This window comes from Pangasianodon hypophthalmus, chromosome 11, assembly GCF_027358585.1.
Source record: "Pangasianodon hypophthalmus isolate fPanHyp1 chromosome 11, fPanHyp1.pri, whole genome shotgun sequence".
NCBI lineage: Eukaryota > Metazoa > Chordata > Actinopteri > Siluriformes > Pangasiidae > Pangasianodon > Pangasianodon hypophthalmus.
The window spans coordinates 17,654,525-17,677,680 of record NC_069720.1 but is presented as its reverse complement, the minus strand read 5'-3'; the positions used below and the strand labels follow the sequence as shown (position 1 = coordinate 17,677,680).

Here is a 23,156-nt window from a genome sequence, read left to right as displayed (position 1 = left end):
GTTTGGTGTGCTGTAGATATTTGTTATTATTGGGACATCTTATATTGTCACAGAATATTCGTCCAATTTTGTCAGTTCTTTTTCGGGAATTCTTAAACTTTCCATCAGCAGAATATTCTTGTTTGTTGGAGCCTGCTAGGTTAAGTTTTATATCTTTAACTCTTGCTGATTGACAATTGATCTTAACTGATCAGCAAAAGCATGGGGATTTGGCTGCACTTAAGCCCAGTAATTCATATACTGTACTTTCAGACAGAATATCATACCTTTATAAAGGTTGGTTGGTGCTTGGCAGGTGTGGCCGCATCCGTTGGAACAGCACCTTTTAGAGCCAGAGCACTCACGATCGGCGCTACAGCTCTCCACGCAGGCGGCTGCAAAGCCTGACGCTCTTTGAGGAGAAGGACAATCGCCCTGCTTCTGCATCTGCAGTGACTGCAAGAACTCAGCACTGGTCACACACTCGTGGTGCTTCTTTTTATGAAAAAGAGACAAAGAGAGAGAGACAGAGACAGAGCAGGAGATACAGTGGTTAGCAGCAGACACCCACCCACGTTCCCTGACCATAGCGGTTCCGTATGAGGCAGAGCAATGGCGTGTGCTCGCAATGTCACTCTGCTGCCAATGCTGGCACCGCACAACTTTAAGCCCGAAACAGACTTGACGCACACAGAGCTCCGCTTCTGAGGACAAATCTGGCTGCGAGGTTCCTGACCGAGGCACTCTGGAACTGTTCATTTGCAAAACATCTCCAAGAATTACTTAACTCAATGCTTCTCTGAGTTGATGCAAGGCACATGTTTCTTCCATCGGGTGAATCACACAGTTGGGGAAACAACAAAGCATGCAGCTTGTTTCTAATACAGAGAGATTGAAAATTACACCAGAGTACTTATTATCCAATGGGTTTAATATACTGCCGCTGTACTGCACTTTTACCCTGAGCAGCTTTAGAGGAATATTGAAAATTCAGGATTCAATTTGAGCAGTTATTATACTTTCTGAGTGCACTATTACATTGTTTTGTCTGTTTGATTTCTTCTCTTAATACCTCACCACTCTGCAGAAGAGGATTAAAGGAGTGTAATCAAATCTGAACCTAGGAGCCAGGTGGATAATATGAATGTGATTCAATTTTCCATTCCACACACACATATACACACATGCACATATAGGCTTGTTATGTTTTAAATCACAGAGCATCACAGAGTAACTTTATATGTTGGCTCACAATCTTCCTCATATAGCTCCCTGATATGGGTGAAATTGAATCCCAGGAGGACGTTCTACCAAACATGCACATACATCATGTTCAGAGCTCTTGGCTCCGTCTGCTAATGCATCATCTCCTAGCAGGTTAACGACTGTTATGTTCTTTATATACATCTCATATCCCATTGTGGTTTAGTGTTCATCCTTTGCTGGTTTTAGCTCCACTGATTCACTCAAACACATTGGCACTCTGAAACAGACTTTCCGTGGTAAGGCTTACCTCGCAAAACTTGTGAGAAAGAACTCTCCTGGTTTCCCATAATTCCTTGCATGGCTGTAGGCACTGCAGACAAACAAAGAAAACAGACCTGAGAATGGAATGTAACCAGCCATTGAGTAAGGGAGAAAAATAGTAAACAGTGCAGCCAAATATGCCAAACAACCTTAACCTAACATCATAAAACCAATCGACCTCATAAATACCCACTGCAATTTAGTCTTTTTTAAAGTACTACAAAACACACCCTAGAAACCTTAATAACTGTTTTCCTGCTATAGTGTGGAAATTTGACATCCATATTAGTAAGTGGCAATTGTTCTTTTCAGAAATCAGTTGACTGTGAAAATAAAGTGTCCTGAAGTAAAGGCCATGCCTCTCTGTTGGTCAGATATTGGTTATTCACAGGCCAGACTAGGCATGGCAGACTAGAATCATGTCAAACTGGGAAAATATGAGCAATACACTTACCACTTTATTAGAACCACTCGTACGCCTGCTCGTTCATGCAATTATCCAGTTAGCTATTAAAGTGGCAGATATATAGTAGGTCAAGCGTTTCAGTTTATGTTCCCATCAAAGATCAGAACGGGATAAAATGTCATCTCAGTGACCAGCCAGTTGGGCTGTTTTAAGTATTTCAAAAACTGATGATCTCCTGGGATTTTCACACACAACTGTCTCTAGTATTTACACGAAAAACGAAAAACATCCAACACTTTCTTGATGAGAGAGGTCAAGGAAGAAGGAGGAGGAGGCCAGACAGGTTCTAGCTGAAAGTAAGGCTCAAATGACCACTCTTTACATCCATGGTGAGCAGAAAAGCATCTCAAAACACAAAACATGCCAAACATTGAGGCAGATGGGCTCTAACAGCAGAAACCACATTGGTTTCCATTCTTGTCAGCCAAGAACAGGAATCTGACGCTACAGTGGACACAGGCTCACCCAAACTGGACAGCTGAAGATTGGACAAAGACCAGGTGGTGTTTTTCCAATCTTTAACAGTCAAGTTTTGTTTCTATTAAAGTGTCCAGACAGTGTCTAAGGATGTAATCATGACAACAGGATAGCAAGCTAACTGTTAGTGTGGTGGCCATTCAGTGCAAAATTCATTCTGGCTGTCAGCTAAAGAAATGCACCCATCACTCAGTAATTAGATGTACGTGTTGATCATACAGGAGTGATGAAACGTGTGTATGGACCATAGATTTATATCTTAATTTGGTATAAGAATGTTAATTTCTTAAGTTTGTAAACATCTTGTGTAGGCAATAGGTAGATTTCCTATTTCCTACACAGAACCTAACTAGCTTTAATCCGGGGTTCTGCTATTCTAGTGCTGGAGTCCCAGAGTCCTACTAAACTTAGTAACTTATTGAAGTTGAATCAGGTGTCTTTGAACCCTGCTATAATGTGTTTTCATTTGGTAAAACATAGAAGCCATGCTCCCACCATCCTGTGGGAAAGACTGGTTCTTTTAACAAAATAATTTATTTTGATGAAGTAGCTTCAAGCATTGGACTATTTCTTCAACTGAATTCATGCACTTCATCGCCAGGGCAAAGCCAGGGAAGTAAAAGCCTGTAAGAACTGTTTTACATACAGATCTTAAGTCAAGAGTTCTTTCTTGTTATGAAGTAAAATAAATATTTAATAAAAAAGTAAATATTCTGTTTAACCTTACACATCACTAATGCTTAAATAATAGATTATAGTGTCACACTGACAGGAAAGGGTGTGTACAGTAGTGTGTTTAGTCTCAGTCCTCCCGTTCTTTCCTCTTTGCACTCCGCTTACTTCAGTCCCCTCTAATCTATCAAACATGTGCGCTCCCGGCAAGCCTCTGTCTCTGCCTCACCGGGCCAGCCCTAGTCATTCATGTCGTCTCCAGTACAAGCCGGACAATATTAAGACATCTGTTGTGTGTTATCTGATGGATTATTTCAACATCTGCCACCATCTATTCTCCGCTGGAGAAAAGACGGCTTTCACTTGGCCAAACCCCGCAGAGTGCACTCTGCCTTACGAAAGGGGGGGGGGGGGGGGGGGGTTGGGGGGGGTTGGTTTATGGGAAAACAGACAAAGGTGTCACTTTACTGCAAAAATAATCACAGCAAATGTGTAAATTTGATTTATCAGTCAGTCATGCTGAGTCCTATCAACATGGTCTTGCCACAAGGATTGCAAAAGTGAACATGTAGGAATTTCGACAGAGAATATATTGTTCACTATCAGCAATACTGATTTTTGTTAATAACATTCGAAAAATTTTTAAAGGTCTATTTGAACGATGAATTCAACCTATCATAAGTTCTAATATAACGCAGTTTAATGAGATGAAAGTGGACCTATGTGTGTGATTGCACTCTTTTCCTGTGTTTTTGAGGACCAAATGTTCCTATAAACCAAATGGTGGTGGTGAGAGGGTAATAAACACACAGATAATAAACATCAAACATCATGCTGTAGGACTTTTTTTTTTTTTACAGAAAACCCAACACCAAGGTTAAGGTTAGGGATATGGTTAAGCATGTGGGTAGCAATATTTTGCTATGGAAATATATGTATTAGTGAAAAACCCTTTGTGAAAGAAAGTAGATATGTAATATAATAAAAAAGACACATATATGTAGTATACAAGCATCTGGTTGCAAAGCCAAGGCCAGATTGACCAGTGCATGCACTGCCTCCATCTAACAACTGCTGACAGCCTTCATGGGTCACCTTCACACCCAGCACTTCAAAACCAAAACCCACCACCCCCTCTCAACTAAACATACTCCGCACTCCCAAACACACAATGCCTGCAAGCCATCAATGTGACAACACTCTCCGGTGAGGGTGTGGAAAGAGGGTTAGTGGTAAACTCAGTGCCAATAAAGACCTGCACATGGGAGCTGGACTCCATTATAGGAAAGTTGTTCTCCTTCCTGCTGCCTCCACAGCACAACTCGCATATTCATCACAACTAAACAGGTATGCGGTGCTTAGTCTGAGCCTGACACAGGTTATCAGGGACTAATTTCTCTAATGCATAGGGCACCAACTTAACAGACAGCGTCCCATTATGTGGTGATGGACGGATGACAGACTACATCTGGAAGTCGAAATGCAAGTATAAGGAGCTGAGCTTAACCACAGTCTAATATGCTTTAGTCTAAACAAACTCTTGCATTAAATACATTTGTGACTATATTTGTGAACCATGCTATGGTATTCTGCATGTTTAAACTTAACAAAATCGCACTCTGAAACGAAAATGATCATTCACTGAGGGATGTTAGTGGCATTCCATTTCCATGACAAGGCCCAGAGGATTATTACTGAACATCAAGTTCAACCTGAGTGTTTATATGATGGCATCCCACAGGGACGGAAACTGCTTCCTCTGCTGGTCTTCATCACGCTCGCTTAGACACATTCTGTTTCTGAGCAAAGCTGACTCTTTGGCCTTGTCATGCTGTATTGACTAGCCACTGACAGACTGGCCTAGTGGGATCTTTGTGCCCGGTGAAAGCCACTTAATCTTCATTGACAGAGAGAAAATGCAGATATTTCAGCAAAGTAGAGGAAGTTTCTGATAAAATTATGAGAAGCACCATATGTGACCTTATGTGTCTTTTGCAAAGCCAAAGATTCAGATGCTAAACTATTTTCTAGAAGTCTAGACATTTTATTGACATTTTATTGACTACATTAAAACTTTAAACTTCACCAACACATTTATGCTCTTGTTTAATAAGACTTTCCAATAAAGCAACAATTAAGAGAACAATTGAATTCAGGCTTCTTGTTCCAGCTACAGAAAAAAGAAAGAGTCATAAAGTGAAGCCTTTCCATAATTCATGGAAATAATAATAGTTCTAATACAGATGGGTGACAAATTAAAGGAAACCAACAAAAAGTGTCTTAGTAATGTTTTGGGCTGCCAGGATAACTTCAGTGTGCCTTGGCATCCATTCTACAACTCTCTGGAACTGTACAGGAGGGATGAACACCATTCTTCCAAAAGATTTTTCCTCAGTTGGTGTTTTGAGGATGGTGATGGAGAGCACTCTCCAACACACAGCTCCAATATCTCACAAGTTGAGAGCTGCAGACTGTGAAAGCCATAGCATATGATGTACATAACTTCAATCCTCATGAAACCATTCAGTGAGACCTCATACCCTGTAAACGGGGGCAGTGTACTTCTGGATGAGACCACTCCCATCAGGATGGAAATGTTTCAGCTTGGCAAATTACCCATAATCCTCCACATGGTCACTAGTATCACCGTCATGCAAGCTGTGCCATACTTAAGTACTCATGCTGAATTTGGTCACCCTTCTTACTGTACCAAATTCGTATACCGTGCGAGCCGAGCTGGGATATACTGGTAGAACTAAAAATAGTGCAGACAATCAATTAATCAAACAGTTGCACAGAATTGTCCTGATTAATGTCTCTGGCTGGAATTGTTTCTCTACTGGCACAAAAATCTTCAGTAGTAGGCTAGAGAAGTATCTGCCAAAGTTTCTCACTCTTTTCAAAAATCCTTTTTTCTGGCGGATTTAAGAGGCCAGCAATTTACATCATTTAAGCTGTTTTAAAAAGTAATGTTTCTTTTTCGGTTTTATTTATTTATCCACGGTATTGTATTCTGATCACTATGTAGGTTGATCTTACATTTCATCCAAGTAAAATCTCCTAACTTCTAATTGACGCAAATCCCAAACAGAGGAACTCCTACTTTCACAGAGTTATGTGACGACAAAGTGACACATGCACTCAGACAGGATACGGATAGTCTTGGGTTCTCAATTTTTGTAGCCGAGCCATGGTGAGAGGTGTTGTTGAATGGAGAGGCGCTATAAGAGGACAAGTAGACCCAAACACTGCCAGTAAAATGCCATGCACAGCATAACAGAGTCACTGTTTTTCCATTTTGCTCTGGCCAGGCAAAAACTCGGGATCCTGACTTGGGATTCCTCAGGAATTTCAAAGTCTGTGTGCCTAGCCACAAAGTCTTTATCCAAAAATTCCAGAATAGCCCGTCCTTCTTGTCTTTTCTCAGTACAGTAGATGTGTGGGCAATATATGTGAATCTCCCAGTGGCCTCATCACCAATGTGCTCTTCTGTCCACGTGCCAACTTACATCTGCCTGCTGTAATGCTGTAGTGCTTGTTCAAAATGCTAAACTAACGTGCCAGTCTATAAATTAGAGGAAGTGATACCATGCGCTGTATTAACTTCAGCACTTTAAGGTGAACCAGGTGTACAAACCATATGTGAAACCAAAGACGCTGGGGAAGGAAGCCGGCGCTATAGATCATGCAAGCATGCATGATGATGTTGCGTTCACTTTGGTGATACAGATACACTGGTGAGGTACACCAGAGACAAACGCCGTCATGATTTGTCAGGGCCAGAAATGTGTTACTGTTTAAAATCGACCTTGCTGGACAGTAGACATTGTCGATGATGGATGGTAAGCTTCACGGACTTCAATCAAATATTTAGACATCTATATGGTGCCACTTGCCAAAGTCATAAATCTTGCCTTTTAAGCCTTTTGATTGGTTGTTTTCATTACCTGGTGCAAGAATGTGATCCTATCACGTAGTGGAAAAATGTGTGAGGGAAGGGTAGACTGGAACACATTAAGGACAATATGGAAAACCCTTCAAAAAGATAAAAGCCAACTGTCCTTCAGTAAAAAAGATATTCACCAGATGAACAAACCAGCCGAGAATGACCGAACCTTCCATCTGTCTTCACCTCTAACACACTGGCTTTAATGCACACGGCCAGGCAAAAAAACGGACACGCTGACCTTAAAATGTAGTACCATCAGTACCATCCACATTTAAAAAGCAATAGCACTTCAATAAATCCGATTCTCAGAATTACTCCATTTTTTTTTACTTTGTGCACTTGCTGATCATATATTGTAGCCTTGGCACAAATAATTCATGGCCATTTAATTTTTTCTAATTCTCTGTAAAAGTTAAAGGCCACTCCTGGCACTATATTACTGAAAAGAAAATACTACTAATAGTAAATACTCGTTGGTTTTGATGAGTGTGTGGTATGCTTGGTTCCAGTCATACATACTTAAGGTCATTTTTAAGCCTCCAAATGGCTTTAAGGAACTGTTTTTTTAATGTCCCCGACATTATTGGATTGACTGTGATCATAAACACTCTTGACATTTGTTAAAGAAGTTGTGACTTGCTTGTTCACAAATCGACCATTACTTTTCGGGTGGCTGATTTCTAAATCAGTAGCAAATGTAGAACAGGATTAGCCTCCTGAACTACTGTGGGTGAAAATGACAGCTTGGCCTGCCCGTGAACCTCAACAGCAATGCTAAGCCTGGTTTATTTATTTGCCCTTTGCTTTTTGTTTACATTGTGGAGAGGAAACATCCTCATTCCTAATGCTCTAATCCAGTCTTTTGATCAGCTAGGGCAGACTCAACGAGCAGTTGGAGAACCACAGGCTCTGTTAACAATCTGTCCTGTACCAACGAGGGGGGATGTCGTATGGATTTTTCCAGCTAAATCCATTTATGGCTGTTTAAATCCCTAAATCAAAGCCAAAGCCTAAAAGTTCATTTATACAAGCACTACGAACAGAAACCTATACATTTCCAAATGTCCACCACAGCACAGAAAAGCCATAACAGGGCTGGTGCATGACACCCTTTGTACCCTAAAAACAAAGGCTTTTCCAGCTGTCACTATAAAGTGACCTTCTTTGACAAGCAGTGGATGGTATACGATCTGACACTCCTGTCATTTTCCCTTTGTGTGTCCAAACTTAAAGAGAAAATTCACCAATTGCTCAGCTTTTTCAATATATTTACTAGGTCTGAGGCTGTGCCACGGATGTAGGGGGTGATTTCTGAAGCTTTGTGACTGTATTTTTAAAAATGTTATGTATTTAGCCAAGACATGAGCCCACATTTTGGCCAAGTTGCCTCCCATTATAGGATAAAATAAGTTAATGTATTGTGGAGACATATTTCAATAATTCACTTCAAAACATTCTGGAAATTTTTTTTTTCCTTTAACCAGTACATAGAGAGCACTGACCTCAGAACAACAGCGAGGGGAGATTTGTAGCAACACCTAAAACAATGAGACAGGGTTTGTGGGACTGTGGGCCACTTGTTATGGGGACCATTAAAAAAAAAAAAAAAAAAAAATGATTCCACTGGAGCCTGGACCATTAATCAGAATATTAAGCAGAGAGCTGGTGTTTTGTACACTGAAAGCCACGAAAATACAAAGAATATGAATTTAGTTTGAAACTTTGGATTAGGATTTATACCTCTACTAAAAAAGGACATAAGAAACTCTACATGAAAATGTAAGCAGTTGAAAACCACTATAACATTGGCTCATTTGCAGATGGTGATTTAGTTTAGCAAAACAATGTCATGCAGTTCTGATTAGGCCAAGAAATATAAGAAATAAGTGGCATCAGACAATAAAAAAAACATCATATAATAGATCGTTGCACGGAAGATAACATATATAAAATTTCTTTCAGGCATTTTCAAATTTTATGAATAGACTATGGGTCAGTTGCAGGGCATGGATGCTTTTTCATTCAAACACCATGAAAAATGGCTCTAATATAGCCTAATATTTTCAATTTAGTGTCTAAATGACAAAATACACATCCAAGTACAATTTTGCGTAACCTACATCCTATGTATGTACAGTAAAATACATTGTGTAAAGTGTAAATGACCTTGAAAATCACCTTGGAATGAAGGCATGTGCCAAAAATGAACCAATAATAAACGGTTCAAGTAAAAACACTTGAACTCCATTTAGCACTCATTTAAATGTGCTGGAACATATTTTTTTAATTTCGCTGAAAACCGTAGCTTTTTTGAGACATTAACAACATGGGAAAACTATACATTAGACACAGTCTTGAATTTTTTCTTTGTTATTAACACCAGTAGGGCGTAGGAAATAAAATGTAAAGTCATATCAGTAATAATAAGACACATGACTCAGCCAATATGGAAGAAATTAACACAGTAATATTTGATTTTCTTTGGAAATAAATCATCCTGGACCTCACTTTTTAAGCAAGCAATCCAATGATCACCTCTTGGCCTCCTTTCTTTTTGGTTTAAACATTTTCATTTCACCTGAAAAGCATGAAAGGTTGAAGGTTCTGGTTTGGTATACTGACATTTCAACGCTCTCGGGCTCCAAACCTACCATGACAAAAACCATATGTAGAACATCTTTCATTCACAGAGGGAACGTTGTAAAATTCCACAAACGTCCAGTATACGTGCGGTGCTGTGTAAATACCTTTACGGCTAAAAAGCCCGCTCGCAGCTGAATGTGGCACAAGCTGGTCATTATGGTGTCACGCAGGGCACCAACTGAAGTGGAAAACACCCGTTGCTTAATGCAGTTTAAAATCAGCAGTTAGCAGATGAATACAATTCATGCTGATCTACTGTGGGAACAACCTGGGTGTTCTAAAGATCTGCAACATATTCACGGTTACATAGGAGATAACTGTGTGTGTGTGTGCGTGTGTATGTATGTATGTATGTGTGTATGTGTGTGTGTGTGTGTGTGCAAGTGTGTGAGTTTGATCTAACTCAGATCAGGTATCCGCAGGCCACACACAACAGAGTGCTAAAGGTTGAGTCACTGAGATAAAGGTAGCTCAATCCAGAAACACTGAGACTTGGAAAGTTTTTAGCATTGTACATTTTTATTTTCTAGTCTGAATTATTACTATTTTAAATATTTTTGAAATGTCGTTTGCGACTTGATAAATAGAGCATCTTTGAAGCTTGTGAGAAGCAACTAATCAGAGAAATCTGGAAAACGAATCCAAAACTCTCAGTGTGAACTACCTGAATGTACTGTAATAGGAGTAAAATTACATGGCGATGACAAATGTGTGTAGAACATGAGTAACACCGCAGTCTCCAAATGAACTTTTGAAGCTGGAATATCAATAAATTCAAGTTTAAAGTCATAACATCTTTTGTTTGAGGCAGTTTTCCAATTTTCCAATATCAATTAAGACTCCTCAGTGACGCTTTCAAAGGACGCAAAGGGCAATGCAAAAGTTCTAGAAAAACACAAAGAGTTTCTCTGCTCTCAGTACAAAAATGGAAAATTGCTAGGTCAACATTGGCTGGAGATGCCATCTCCACAGGGCTAAAAGAGAGCTGAGACCACGGTCAGCTGGAGAGATTCCCCCAGAGAGGTGGCCACACAGGGAGCGACCCTCCACCAACTGCCCCCAATGATTCAGCTCAGTGACCAGGCCGGGGGGTCGGGTCAGCTACCAGGCCTGCAGCTCACCTGCCAAATGGGGGGATGGGAAGCAGGGATCCAAACTCTGGTTAACAGAGGGAAGCGGGGTATATACAAGGCCTCCAGCTTCCTCTAAGCTGTCCATTAAAACAGCAGGCTCTCAGAAACCAAGGTTAGTCGAGGTCTAGAACTGTAGAGAGGTGCGTGTGAAGCAAAGCCACACTGAAAGGAATATTGGACGTCACATTTTTTTCCTTAGCTCTGGTCACATAGATGAGCCTCTGGGAATGATATCAGGTTCCTTACAAAAGCCGTTTTTGTACTCAATCCTGGCTAAATTGATTTTTTTCAGTAGCAGATTAGTCTGGGTAAACTTTATATTAATGCAGAATGTAATTAAAAGAAGAAAAGAATGGAAACATGGCTTCCTTTTTAAATGGCACAAGCAGGGACCTAGCCTACTTTTTTAAAAAGGTGTCCCTGACACATGCTTTAAGTGAACAAACAAGGGCTAATGTCAAGGGCCCTTTATGAGAGGCTGCTCAGCCCAGGAGGATGTGAAATGGCTCTCATTATTTTCACAAGAAGCACAACATTTACTTTACCTATTATTGGAAGGACTGCAGGAGAATCACCTCCATCTGAAAGCAATTAGAACAGCCCAAGTGCTTGGTGTGAGAAATTCAGCCTTCACGGGGGAAAAGCTCTACCTTTTTCAGGCACGTTTAACCTTGCTCCCTCAGGGCAAGCGCCGGAGAAGGCAGCCAAAGATGTCTGGCTTAGGCAATTACTATTAACGACCTAACCATGTTTACTGGCTTATTACAGAACAATTAGTGCTGCATATCATTTCATTCTGCAAAATTGAATGTTGGAGCATTCAACCGTTGCCTGTATTTTACAATACATTGTATAATATATTTATTATATCATTTCTACATTCATTGAAAAATGAACCATAGCAAGCATATCAAGGGATTTTGTGGAGAAATTGCAATGAACAAATGTCTCATTTAATATAAAATGAGGTCCAATGACCAAGTAAAACATTCCGACATTTAACAAGGAAAAGGGTAGTTTCCTCTTTCAGACAGCTGCTCAGGCAGTCTCACTAGCTTGAGTCCAATTCAACTATGTGTTTTAACACCTTTTGGTGGTGTAGTGACAAAGAAGAGCACCATGAATTTCCTACAACCTCCTCTTTTGCTATTGCTTTCAGAGACATCAAATTAAATACCGGCTTTCATATATTACATAGAAATGTCAAACAGCACATGCCAAAAAGTTATCTGCAATAAAAACCACGGAAGCCATACACACTGTATCATAACCATTTTGGAACATTTTCTACGAAAGCACCCTATTAAATATGTTCATTGTATCAAAAACCCTGGTGCTGGAGCAATTAGAATAATCTGCAATACTGTGACAGTGGAAATTGTATTTAACATAATCCTTGACTTCAAGACAGGGTCCCTGAGCACATTAAATTCACCCTCTTTTGGTTTTCAGTCATGACTCATGAGCTGAGCTGTGCTTACAGTATAGTTCATATAAAAACAATGACCTTTTGGCATTTCTTCAAAATGGACAGTGTTTCACTGCACTGAATGATGTCGAGCGAGCTGGTGTGAAAGATTATATGAAAAAGATTTCAGATGAGAAAAGAATGTGAATGCAACGGCCATCAGCTTTCTTACCTGAGCACATCTCCTATGGCTTTCGCACCAGCCCAGAACCTCATCACTCTGTAAAAAAAAAGATGGTAAATAATTAATTATGCAAACTTTAATTTTAGCAGCCACAGAACACAGACCTTTTCATATGATGTGTTTTCCGATTCACTGTAATATTTCTACATTATATTTGGTTCTTATGTCATCATTTGTAGGCTGAAACCAGAATTGTTTCCAGAGTGAGGAAGTGCACTGGGCACGGATGAATCAGACTAGATACAAACACGGGAGAACCACACGCCAACGCCATGACCTCTAGTGTACGTCAACCTCTAACCACACAGACTGCTGGAAAACTGGCAGCCGGGAATTAAATGTGACTAACGAAGCTAATCATAGTGAAAAGTGTCTGTGTTTTGACTCAAGCTCTCTTTCTGGTCCAAGCTGGAACATCCTGGACAATTCAAAATGACATTCAGCCACTTCCATAAAGGAAAATTGTAACAGTCTCACTAAAATAACAGAAAACACAAGCAGCGTCAGTCATAAACAGCTATCTAAAACAAATCACAGAGCACCAGCACAGATTCTGTCCCTCTAAGCAGGGTTAATTACCTCTCTCTAAACACTCCCTCTGGGCAACCAACATTTATCCTCCGCAAACACAGCTCATGCCACTTACGAGCTCCCACGCTGCCTTTGTGAGGTCTTAATAAGCTCTTAAGGAGAAAAGAAAAACCCATTATGTTTGAGAGACTGTCCTGAGGTCCAAAAAAGTGATCTCGAATGGAATGTTGGAACGCAACATCATCCCAAGAGATTACATCACCCTTTTAAATCCTTATTGATGATCGTTCCATATGAAAAGCCAAAACCCACACCTAGAAACTACAGGCCAGAAACAGTAACAGGTTCATATGCCAAACAGGTGAAAAACAATGAAAAGCACATCAGTATAAGTCTAGATTCAATATTGGGGCCTTAGAGAAAAATGTACTCTAATGCAGATTAATAAATCTAAGACACAGGATTAAATCTTTGCCTAAGGCAGAGTAAGGCCTTTGTTGCCTCTTAAGAGCATTAACCTTTGTGAGTCATCAGAGGTGCTTCCTATTCATAGCAAAGCTCTGATGGATGGAAACGCAAATCCTTAATGAGTCTTTTGCATTTGTGCAACTGTACAAGATACATATTTTATATTTGAATAGCCATTTGATGAATAGACTCGCATGTGCTTACCTCATTGTCAGGTTTTTTGATTGAAACAATATATGAAACATAATACAATGGAGTGTGTACACTTCACTGACATCCACAGCATCTATGACTTTTGATGAAGTTTGACCAAACTGTATGCACACGCTACACACATGACACATGGTACATATTCGATCCATGACCTCTGGCATTCCACACAGCCAGCTGCAAAAGCTAAGACCAGCACATGGCCTTAACACCCAAACACATAAGCCTTTGTTCTGTTTGTTTGTACCCCATTTGGTGGCTTATTTCACACAACATGCAAACTGCCATCATTCATGGGAATTTATTTTTGGCTCTTTGGCTTACATGAGACAAACCCTCAGAGAAGGGAGAGGGAAGTCATCAGAGAGATAGCATCTAAACAAAAAAAGGGCAGAATAGAGAGAGAGCGAGAGAGAGAGAGAGAGAGAGAGAGAGAGAGAGAGGGAGGCTGTCAGATAGGCTGTGTTAAGCTGCGTCACTCAGCCTGGCGGCCGCCCCTTTGTTCTCAGCCCCTATACCACATGTGCAGCTGTTTCAGCTCCAAGCACAAAAGAGAAAAACTCCATACCACAAAACACACGAGCCAACATATCTAAACACACTTTATGACATCTGACAGCAAAAATGTCGCATGAAATTGTTGCAGGGTTTAACCCCTCAGGGACAGAGAGATGGAGCTCTTTGTCTATGCGCTCAACATTTACATTTAACTTCCTAATTCTGCCATTATGATGATCATTGAACAACGTGGTTTGATTGTAATGGTTTCTGTCTGGGGTTTTCTCATCCCAAATACCAAACAGAGCTGACTCTTGATCTTTGCTTTATGAAGCATGATGTTAAAAAGGAAGCACATTCAAGCAGCCCCATTCGACTGCTCCAACGGGGAGAGTCATGAGTGATTGTGGCAGCTGAATGTTTGCAGGCTTTTATGTGGACAAGAAGAGTTCATTTGGACACAAGAAGAGAGAATCAGAAAGACCTAGTTGTGAAGCCCTGCTTCATGCATGTAGGGTCAACTGACGGGTGTAATGACCTTGCTACAGCTGAAATTACAGTTGCATGCAATTCTAAGCCAAGTAGTCACAACACTTCTGCTAGCTTTCAAATATTTTACAGATAGAAGTTGAGGAGAAACTAACTGACATTCATATTTTAAAACATGTACATCTCCATTACGATGGTCATGTTGCATTTGAAAGGCATAATAAGCAGAAGGTACTATAGAATCAGAAGAAGAATCAGAAGTAGATAGCAAATATATTGAAGATAACAGATAATGCCATTATTGGGATCTGTTTAGTGCTCCAGATATGTATGTGTATTCAGGCTTAAACCTGAAGTGGGCATGGCCTAAAATGGAAGATTCTTTTGTTGTTGTTAAAAATGAACCCCTGGAAACACTGGAAAAACCCAGAGAGAGAAAGGATAGCACTGTCATTATGGTGTGTGAATTCTGGTTGACAGTTCCTCAATCTCACTTAAATCACTTGAGTTCATAATTGCAAGGGACTGTTTTTTTTTTAATTCCGCTTGTGCAGTTATTATTTTTGTTTGTACCTGCCCAAAATATTTTCTAACAAATTTAGTCAATTCTAGCCTAATTTAAACCACTGCGACCAGCAACTGACCAATCAGTTGCTAAGAATGCTGTAAATGCATTGCATAGCACTGCATGTTCATATTCATGAGCATGGCCTTTCTTTGTCCCACAAGCTTTATAGCTGACCGGTCACTCACGGCCATATGAAAGTAAAAACGAAAAGTGCACCTCCTATTCGTATCTGTATTTTATCTCCTATCCATTTAAAACCCATTACAAGTTCATTCTGAATAATCTATTCATATTCGATTACATCCCTACTATACAGACAGACAGATACATAGAGAGAGGCAGACAGGCATACAACATTTCACATAATAGCTGAATATTTAATGACCCTACAATCAAAGCTGTAAAATAATTAAGTCACCGTCCCTCCTTTGAAGTCCTTCAGTCCATAACTATTCTGGGAATCACACCATAAACTAAAACCAAAGCTTATTTACTTCAGCCCACAATGCATCTCGACTTCATACTCTAAGTGCCATAATTACACACTTTTGTCTCTGGCCCAAGTCACGACAGCATTTCATGCCTCCTTGCATCGGCCCGCTTATGATGCAGCAAGTAGAGGCATAGACCTGACGACATTTCCCCGAACGAGAATTACGAGCTGCCTTTTTTTTTTTTTTTTTTTTGAATCATTTTGGCTCTTCTGGTTACAATGTTGTTAGGACACAGCAAGAGGTAAAGAGAATCAGGGTCTCAGAGTGCTCTTTCTGGTCCCCTTCATCCTGTAAACAAGTATTCTGAAACCCAGCGGTTCCAGTGGATTTTTTTATTACCTCTGTGACTAAGCACACGTACATTTTAACACAGCAAAATAATTGCTTTAAAAAGTTACTGTAAGTTCCAAATGTGTAAATATTGTGCATATTGTGTAGAAAACAATGCAATTAGGCATTTGAGTCAAAGCGTTTCACCACACAAAGACCACAAGACAACAGAGAGAGACTAAGTTGAATTTTGGCTTGAAAGTTGAATCAGAGAGTTGCTTTACTGGCCTTTAATGCAAAATATAACTTTTGACACAAATTAGTAAAAATGAATAAAAGTCTTACATTGTTCTGTAGAGGGCATATTCTAGATATCTTTCTGTCATGTTCAGTGGATAATCCACTACTCTTATATTAATTTTTTGGCAGAGTTTTATTCAAACTGTCAAATGAAGCAGAATTCCATCCAAACATTTTAGCTGGAATGGCAAAGAGAAACAATTGCAAGTGCTAGGACTCGAGTGCTACACCATTCACCAAGCAGTTAGAGAAAGACAGTCAAGTACTCTGAGTAGAGCTGAGTCTTCAGGCATTTTTAACATCTGAAAGAAAATCTGCAGAGCGAACAAAGCTGGGCAATTTATTCCATATATTATGTAACTATAATACCAAGTCAGCAAATAGACTTGGCACGGTTTCACAGAACACAATGTCTTCAAGAGATCAAAAGAAAAAAACAACCTTTTTCTGAGCCGCTGATAATGAATGTTATTAAATGACTCTCCGTCTGTCTATCTATCAAACTTTTTTTGAGCGAGAAATAATAATAGATCAAATTCACCACAGAAACTTTGGTATTCAGTGTCATGTCACAGTCTTCCCAATAGGCTTAATAATGTATGTGTGATATCTTATAGTTTGACCTCAACAAAATCCATTACAGACATTGGATATGCCGTGCTTATTTACACGACAAACTAAATGTACACCCACAATCAAAGCACACGTCTACCACAGTTTCAATAAATGTTATGAAGGAAGGTGTATAAATGACAGTGTATTTGCTTTTTAGGTCATTCTTGGATTGCGTATGCATGTTTAACGCCACTGAAAGTAATTTCATGCTGAGTGAGTCAATGGATCAGAAGTAAAACGAAAAACAAAACATGCTTTATAGAGACATTTGCTTATTGCTGTACATAATACAGTATTTTTGTGCATAATTCCTACGCATGAGTGAGGCAATCTATAGCACAATGTCAAACTAATGAGTGCTATTAAAGAAATACTGCAGCCTTTATATACGTACCACATGTAGTGTATGCATAATTACCATGGACAGTCATTCTGATTAGCCACTTTTTCCTATACTGAGAAAAGAATGGAAAACCCATTTACTAGAAACTCACTTATACTGGAAGTCTTAGAGCTGTAGTACATGTTTATGCGAAGCACATATTTTTGCTGAATGCTTTCATTAATTGGTCATTAATTCCCCAAATTCCAAAGACATTTGCAAGTTAAGCTCTGAATCTGCTGTTCTTTCAGGAAAAAGACAACTTTTTGTGGTTGTGTGATATCACGTAAACACATCAGCACAGAAGTACTTCAGGTTTACCCTGTTTGTGCACGGAGACCACGAAACCTCAGGGAAAGCGTAAATAACTTTAATTGCTTTATACATTACTGGTCCGGTTTTAAGAACTGCTTTAGCAAGTCTTTCTCTCATGTGTCATCCTGAGTTCTTTATTGTTGCAGTATAAGGCTGTAGGTTTAAATTTGGGCAATGATGTGACATTTTAAATGTTTACTGACATTTGCCTCTTGACAACTGCCCCTAGACTACCATTATGAATAAAATAGTAAAGTCAGTAGAGGTTTTTTTTTTTTTTGGATTTAGGAAAATTTGACAAAATTCCTATCCATGTTGACCACACATACAGTGATAAATATAGATTAGGTTGAAAAACTAATTTCTCCAAACAAAAAAAAAAAACCCTCAGAGGTTTTCATTACTTTTCGTCTGTGCTATATCACACCAATGCTTACCTTTCCATCTATCTGATAAAAGATGTCTCTATCTAGTTTGATCCTTCTCCCACATATGTTAATCACAGTGCAGAGCAGAACAAGAAGGAAGTGGAAGACAAAATCAGATCTAGGAACAGGCTCTGCATTGGGTGCTGCAGTTGTTCAACCTCTGAACTGATTCCCACCACCCACAGAGGAGACATACATGGGAGACACACACTTGTGACCCTGAGCTTTTCATGAACCATGAGGTGTGAACTGGAACCATTTGAAGGTCACACTGCATTTGCCAGAGCTGAGAGAAAAACGTGGCCAAGAACTCCTTGCTGCTTGCGCAATGTGGAGCTTCTTCTCAATGTGGATCTAATTAGGTGACTTCAAACCACAAGGTCAATTAATTAGCTTGAATTGCTGCAAAAAAGATGACTTCAATTCCTGAGAGATGGTACTAAGACGGAACAAGTATAAATTCTGTTACTTGCTGACTTCACATAGTAATGCTACTATTTCATTGGTACGTATTTAGTCTAGTTGTCAGCTTGTCTCTGAGGGAAAAGGCTTTCACAGGATCTAAAATTTGGCACCACTAGAAAAAGAGCAGAAAGCAGACATAAAAGAACACAACGCCATGCACTTCAAGAAAATTAGGCTACACACCATTTGCTTTGAGTTTGGGGGCCCCTTCTATTAACATGTACCCAGGTGGGCAAAAGGAAAAACAGCCAGAAGAGCAAAACACAGCTCCTTCAACCACACTTTAAACAGCACTTAATGACTTCCCCACCCACCAAACTGAACACACACTTCAATGGACTGTTATGTCGACTATAAATTGTAGCAAGACTAGGCAATATGACAATATAACGTATAGCCTATGCTTTTCAAAGTATAATCGTATGGTCAAACTGCAGTGTTTTTAAAACTCAAAGGTTACTCAGTGACCGAACTTTAAAATCAGTTTTTTGTCTGTAAAGTTTCACTCCTTTTCCTGCTTGAACACTTTTATAATTAGGATTTAAAATTAAACATTGTGTTACATGTCATGTACCATGAGAAAGGCTTCAAATATTGTATAATAATAATTTTTGTCATATCAGCCACCCCTAGTTTGTAGCCATGATTATTCAGTGTAGGGCTGGGCAATATGACTATATGATAAGGATACTACAATATATTAATTATACTATACTTTTTTCAGAGTGTAGTGATATGATCAAATGTCTGTGCTTTATACCTGCATTGTTACTCCATGACTGAATGCAGAAATCTAATGTTTCACTCCTTTTCCTGGTTAAACACTTGGATTTTTTTTTTTTCAGTGTTACAGTAAGGCTTTACTGTTTTGATAGTAAAACCTCAAATGATGTACTATAAGACAGTCTTGAAGTATTGTGTAATAATAGTTTTGTCATAGTGGCAGTGTGGAACGAGTCAGCTCAGGGTAATAGCATGGTTTGTGGGTTTTTATGCGTTTCTGCTGGTGTAAGTACAGGTAAGGCTCTGACCTGAAGGCGTCTGAAGGCGGAGGTGAGCTGAGTGATGTGCAGAGTGAGGCAGCGCGAGGTGCAGCGCGCGCTGTTAATCTTCTCCACAGTCTCTCCGTCTTCAGCACCGCTCCTGCGCGCGACGCTCAACTGCACAACGCAGCACAGCAATACCGGCACAACCCCGGAGACAAACATGGTCCTGCTGTCACTTTTCCCTTCGAGGTCACATGCACTTCCAATGTCTCGAGAAGCTTTTTATATAAATGTATATATATGCGTAAATCCCACTTGAAATTGACGCGCTCGGAGAGTGTGCTGCGCGCGCGCCGTCAGAACTGAAGTGCAGAGTCGCCTCTAGATAGACACTCCCCCCTGCACACACTCACACACACACACACACACACGCTGCCATATGTTTGAACGTGTGGCACTTCGTCACTTGCCAAAAGCTTCTGACCAAAAAAAATGACTTCTCTCTGTCAAGAATTAAAATCTAAAATTCAAGTTTTAGACTTTACTATAATTCTTTCAAAAGTAGATAACAAAATTCCGTGGTAAATCCTTACTCACTTTGAGTAATGGTTTTATCCTGGTCAAGGTGGCTGTGGATCCGGAGCCTATCCTGGGCACACTGGGTGTGAGGCAGGAATACACCCTGGATGGGACTCTACCACAGGGCACCATTCACACACACATTCACATCTAGGGGCAATTTATCTTAGCCACTTTATCTTAGATACCTACTACACTATATGGGCAAAAGTTTGTGGACACTTGACCATCACACCTATATGCAGGTCTTCCTCAAACGGTTGCCACAAAGTTGGAAACACACAATTGTCTAAATTGTAATACTGTAGCTTTAAGATTTCCCTTCACTGGAACTAAGAGGCCTAAAGCTGTTCCAGCATGACAATGCCCTTGTGCACAAAGCATGGTTCATGGAGACATGGCTTGCCAAAGTTGGAGTGGAGGAACTCGAGTGGCCTGCACAGAGCCCTGATCTCAACCCCACTGAACACTTTTGGGATGAACTGGAACGCTGACTGTATCCCAGACCTCCTCACGCAACATCAGTGCCTGACCTGAGTAATGCTCTTGTGGTTGAATGAGCACAAATCCCCACAACCACGCTCCAAAATCTAGTGAAAAGCCTTCCCGGAAGAGTGGAGGTTATTATAACAGCAAAGATGGACTAAATCTGGAATGGGATGTTCAAAAAAAGAACATATGGGTGTGGTGGTCAGGTGTCTACAAACTTTTGGCTATATAGTATAGTATGATTTTGGAAGGTGGGAGGAAACTGAAGAACCCAGACAAAACCCACATACCCCCAGGGAGAACATGCACAGGATCTCCACACAGGTTTGCTCTGTGACAGTAACCCGAGCTCAGGATCGAACTGGGGAGCCTGGAGCTGTGAGGCAGGAATGTGCTTAACTACTGCTTAATTAGATCCTATCATCTGAATCAGTTAAGTCATTAAGTCATCAACAGACCAGTTGCCAGTCACTAAATAAAAATAACAATCCCATTCCCCTTTGACAGTATATGCTAAAATAGGATCACTCTCAGGACTCAGGAAAAGGGGCTGTACCACAGCTTGCCCCGAGGGTACTAAGCTGTACCTTTCCTTGTCGCTGGGGTAGTACCCTCAAGTACACACCTTTTGTACGTTTACTATGGATCTTTAAGCTAGAAATGTGGATGGAGTGTAACTTTAATGCTTTACTATAAACGGTCCAATTATGTAGTTTAAATCCCTTATAAAAGTACACAATATCAATGTTTGAGGGTGAAAGACACATATTAAAGATACAAAAGCACATATGCATGAGGTTCCCACACCAGCAACAAGTTTAGTACTATTTTTTTTCTGAGAGTGAAGAAAATGCCTTTTTTTTACCTTTAGTTCCATCTAGCACTGCAAATGGTTCTTAGTTTTATTTCTCTAGATGATCCTATCCTTAAATGTTTCATATAGAGTCCTACAACAGTTTCCCTTTCAAGAATGGTTTCAGATAGAACCCCTTTACTACAACAACAACAACAACAACAACAACAACAACAACAACAAGGTTTCCTCAAAGGTTCTCTAAATACTGAAGTGTTCTCTTCTTAAATTGGTTTTACTTTGCATTTCTAAAAAGAAACACTTTGCTATCAGGTTTTAGATAGAATCTTTCCCTGGAGAGACAAGCTAAAGAATGAATAAGCGCGTAATTACGTAGGCTACCTTACATTAGATTTTAAAATAAAGGTACAGAATGCATACCCCAGGGAGTGTCACCTTACTAAGAAGCAACTGTACAATTTAGTTTCTTTTTTCCCTTACAGTCATTCATCTGAGCACAACAATCTCAGACTAAGTCATGGTAGCAATTTGCATTATTGTCTATTTTGAGAGTCATTCTTATTTTTACTAAATACTAACACAAGCTTCATGTTGTTAGAGCTTCAGTACAGCACAGCCTGACCTATTCAGATTTTTTGTTTCATCATTGGCTATCTGGACACAGGAATGACCATCTGGAGTACAAAACCTAAAACATCTGGCTAATCCATGCTTGAATTACTGCGTTGCACAAGAGATATGGAAATGATAATTCCTTCACATTTGCCAGTCATTTTGTAGGTGAAGCATAAAGGATTGAGTAACGTAAAAGTCGGGAGAGCACACTTCTATTCATTTCTCAAGGGAATGAGTATGGCATTGAACTGATTTAGCACAAAATATGTGCAATCATGTGTAAAGCGTATAAATGTGGAGTTATTTAGTTACCAGGTCGAGAGTACAATGATAATGACCTTGTGCTACATGTCTCCTGGGAGCAAGCATAGAAGATATTCTACTGATCACAGACATGCACTATTTTATCCAAAGCCAGCTAAACAAATGACATGCTTCTCTAAAGGATTTAAATCCACATAAAGGGCAAGGTAACGTAGTAAATAGGTCTGGCTTTATGCAGCAGAGCAAAATAGCTTTGTCATAAATCCTCAAATTGTGCACTGATTATTATTTAATCATCATTTGCCTGAGGTACTGAATGTATGTCTCTCTGAAGTCTTTATTCATTTGCATCAAAAGGTCCTTGGTGGTGGTGGTGGTGGTAGTGTGTGCTCTGTGTGTGTGTGTGTGTGTCCATGTTCTTGCTGTTTTTCCCTGTCCCTATAGTGAGCTCAAGAAAGATTTAATCTAAAGTGATGAAGCTAAAATAGCTTTTGGTATTGAAACTCCTGCTGAGGTTATAGAACATACTGAACACTTGAATTTTGGCACCTTCACTATCAATAAAAAATGATTCAAAAATTGTACTTTTCTTGAGGCAACATCGTGGTCATGTTACATGACAGAACTCATGATAGAGAGAGAAGGGTCCCGCACGCTATTACATGATAGTACCAGAATGTGTAGGTTTTGATTAGATTTGATTCAATAAACTTGAATTTTACAATCATATATGACTAAGATAACTTATATAAAAATTTATATATATATATATATATATATATATATATATATATATATATATATATATATACAGTATATATATATATATATATATATATATATATAGAGAGAGAGAGAGAGAGAGAGAGAGAGAGAGA

General features: G+C 39.6%; 1 protein-coding gene across 3 annotated transcripts in view; it reads right to left on the bottom strand.

Moving 5' to 3' along the window:
* Positions 1-19,902, bottom strand: part of anos1b (anosmin 1b) — a 39,113-nt gene extending 19,211 nt beyond the window's left edge. Inside the window, exons 1-4 of one of the 3 annotated variants that reach the window (XR_004579126.2) lie at positions 19,563-19,902; positions 12,487-12,534; positions 1,493-1,555; positions 267-474 (exon numbers count right to left, since the gene is read on the bottom strand). Coding sequence is in view for 2 of the 3 variants with exons in the window: in XM_026929958.3 (XP_026785759.3) it covers positions 267-474; positions 1,493-1,555; positions 12,487-12,534; positions 19,563-19,739 (496 nt within the window). In the remaining variant the exon portion in view is untranslated. The remainder of the gene's footprint in view (positions 1-266; positions 475-1,492; positions 1,556-12,486; positions 12,535-19,562) is intronic. The other 2 variants (XM_034309006.2, XM_026929958.3) reach the window with 2 other exon arrangements.
* Positions 19,903-23,156: the final 3,254 nt, after the last annotated feature.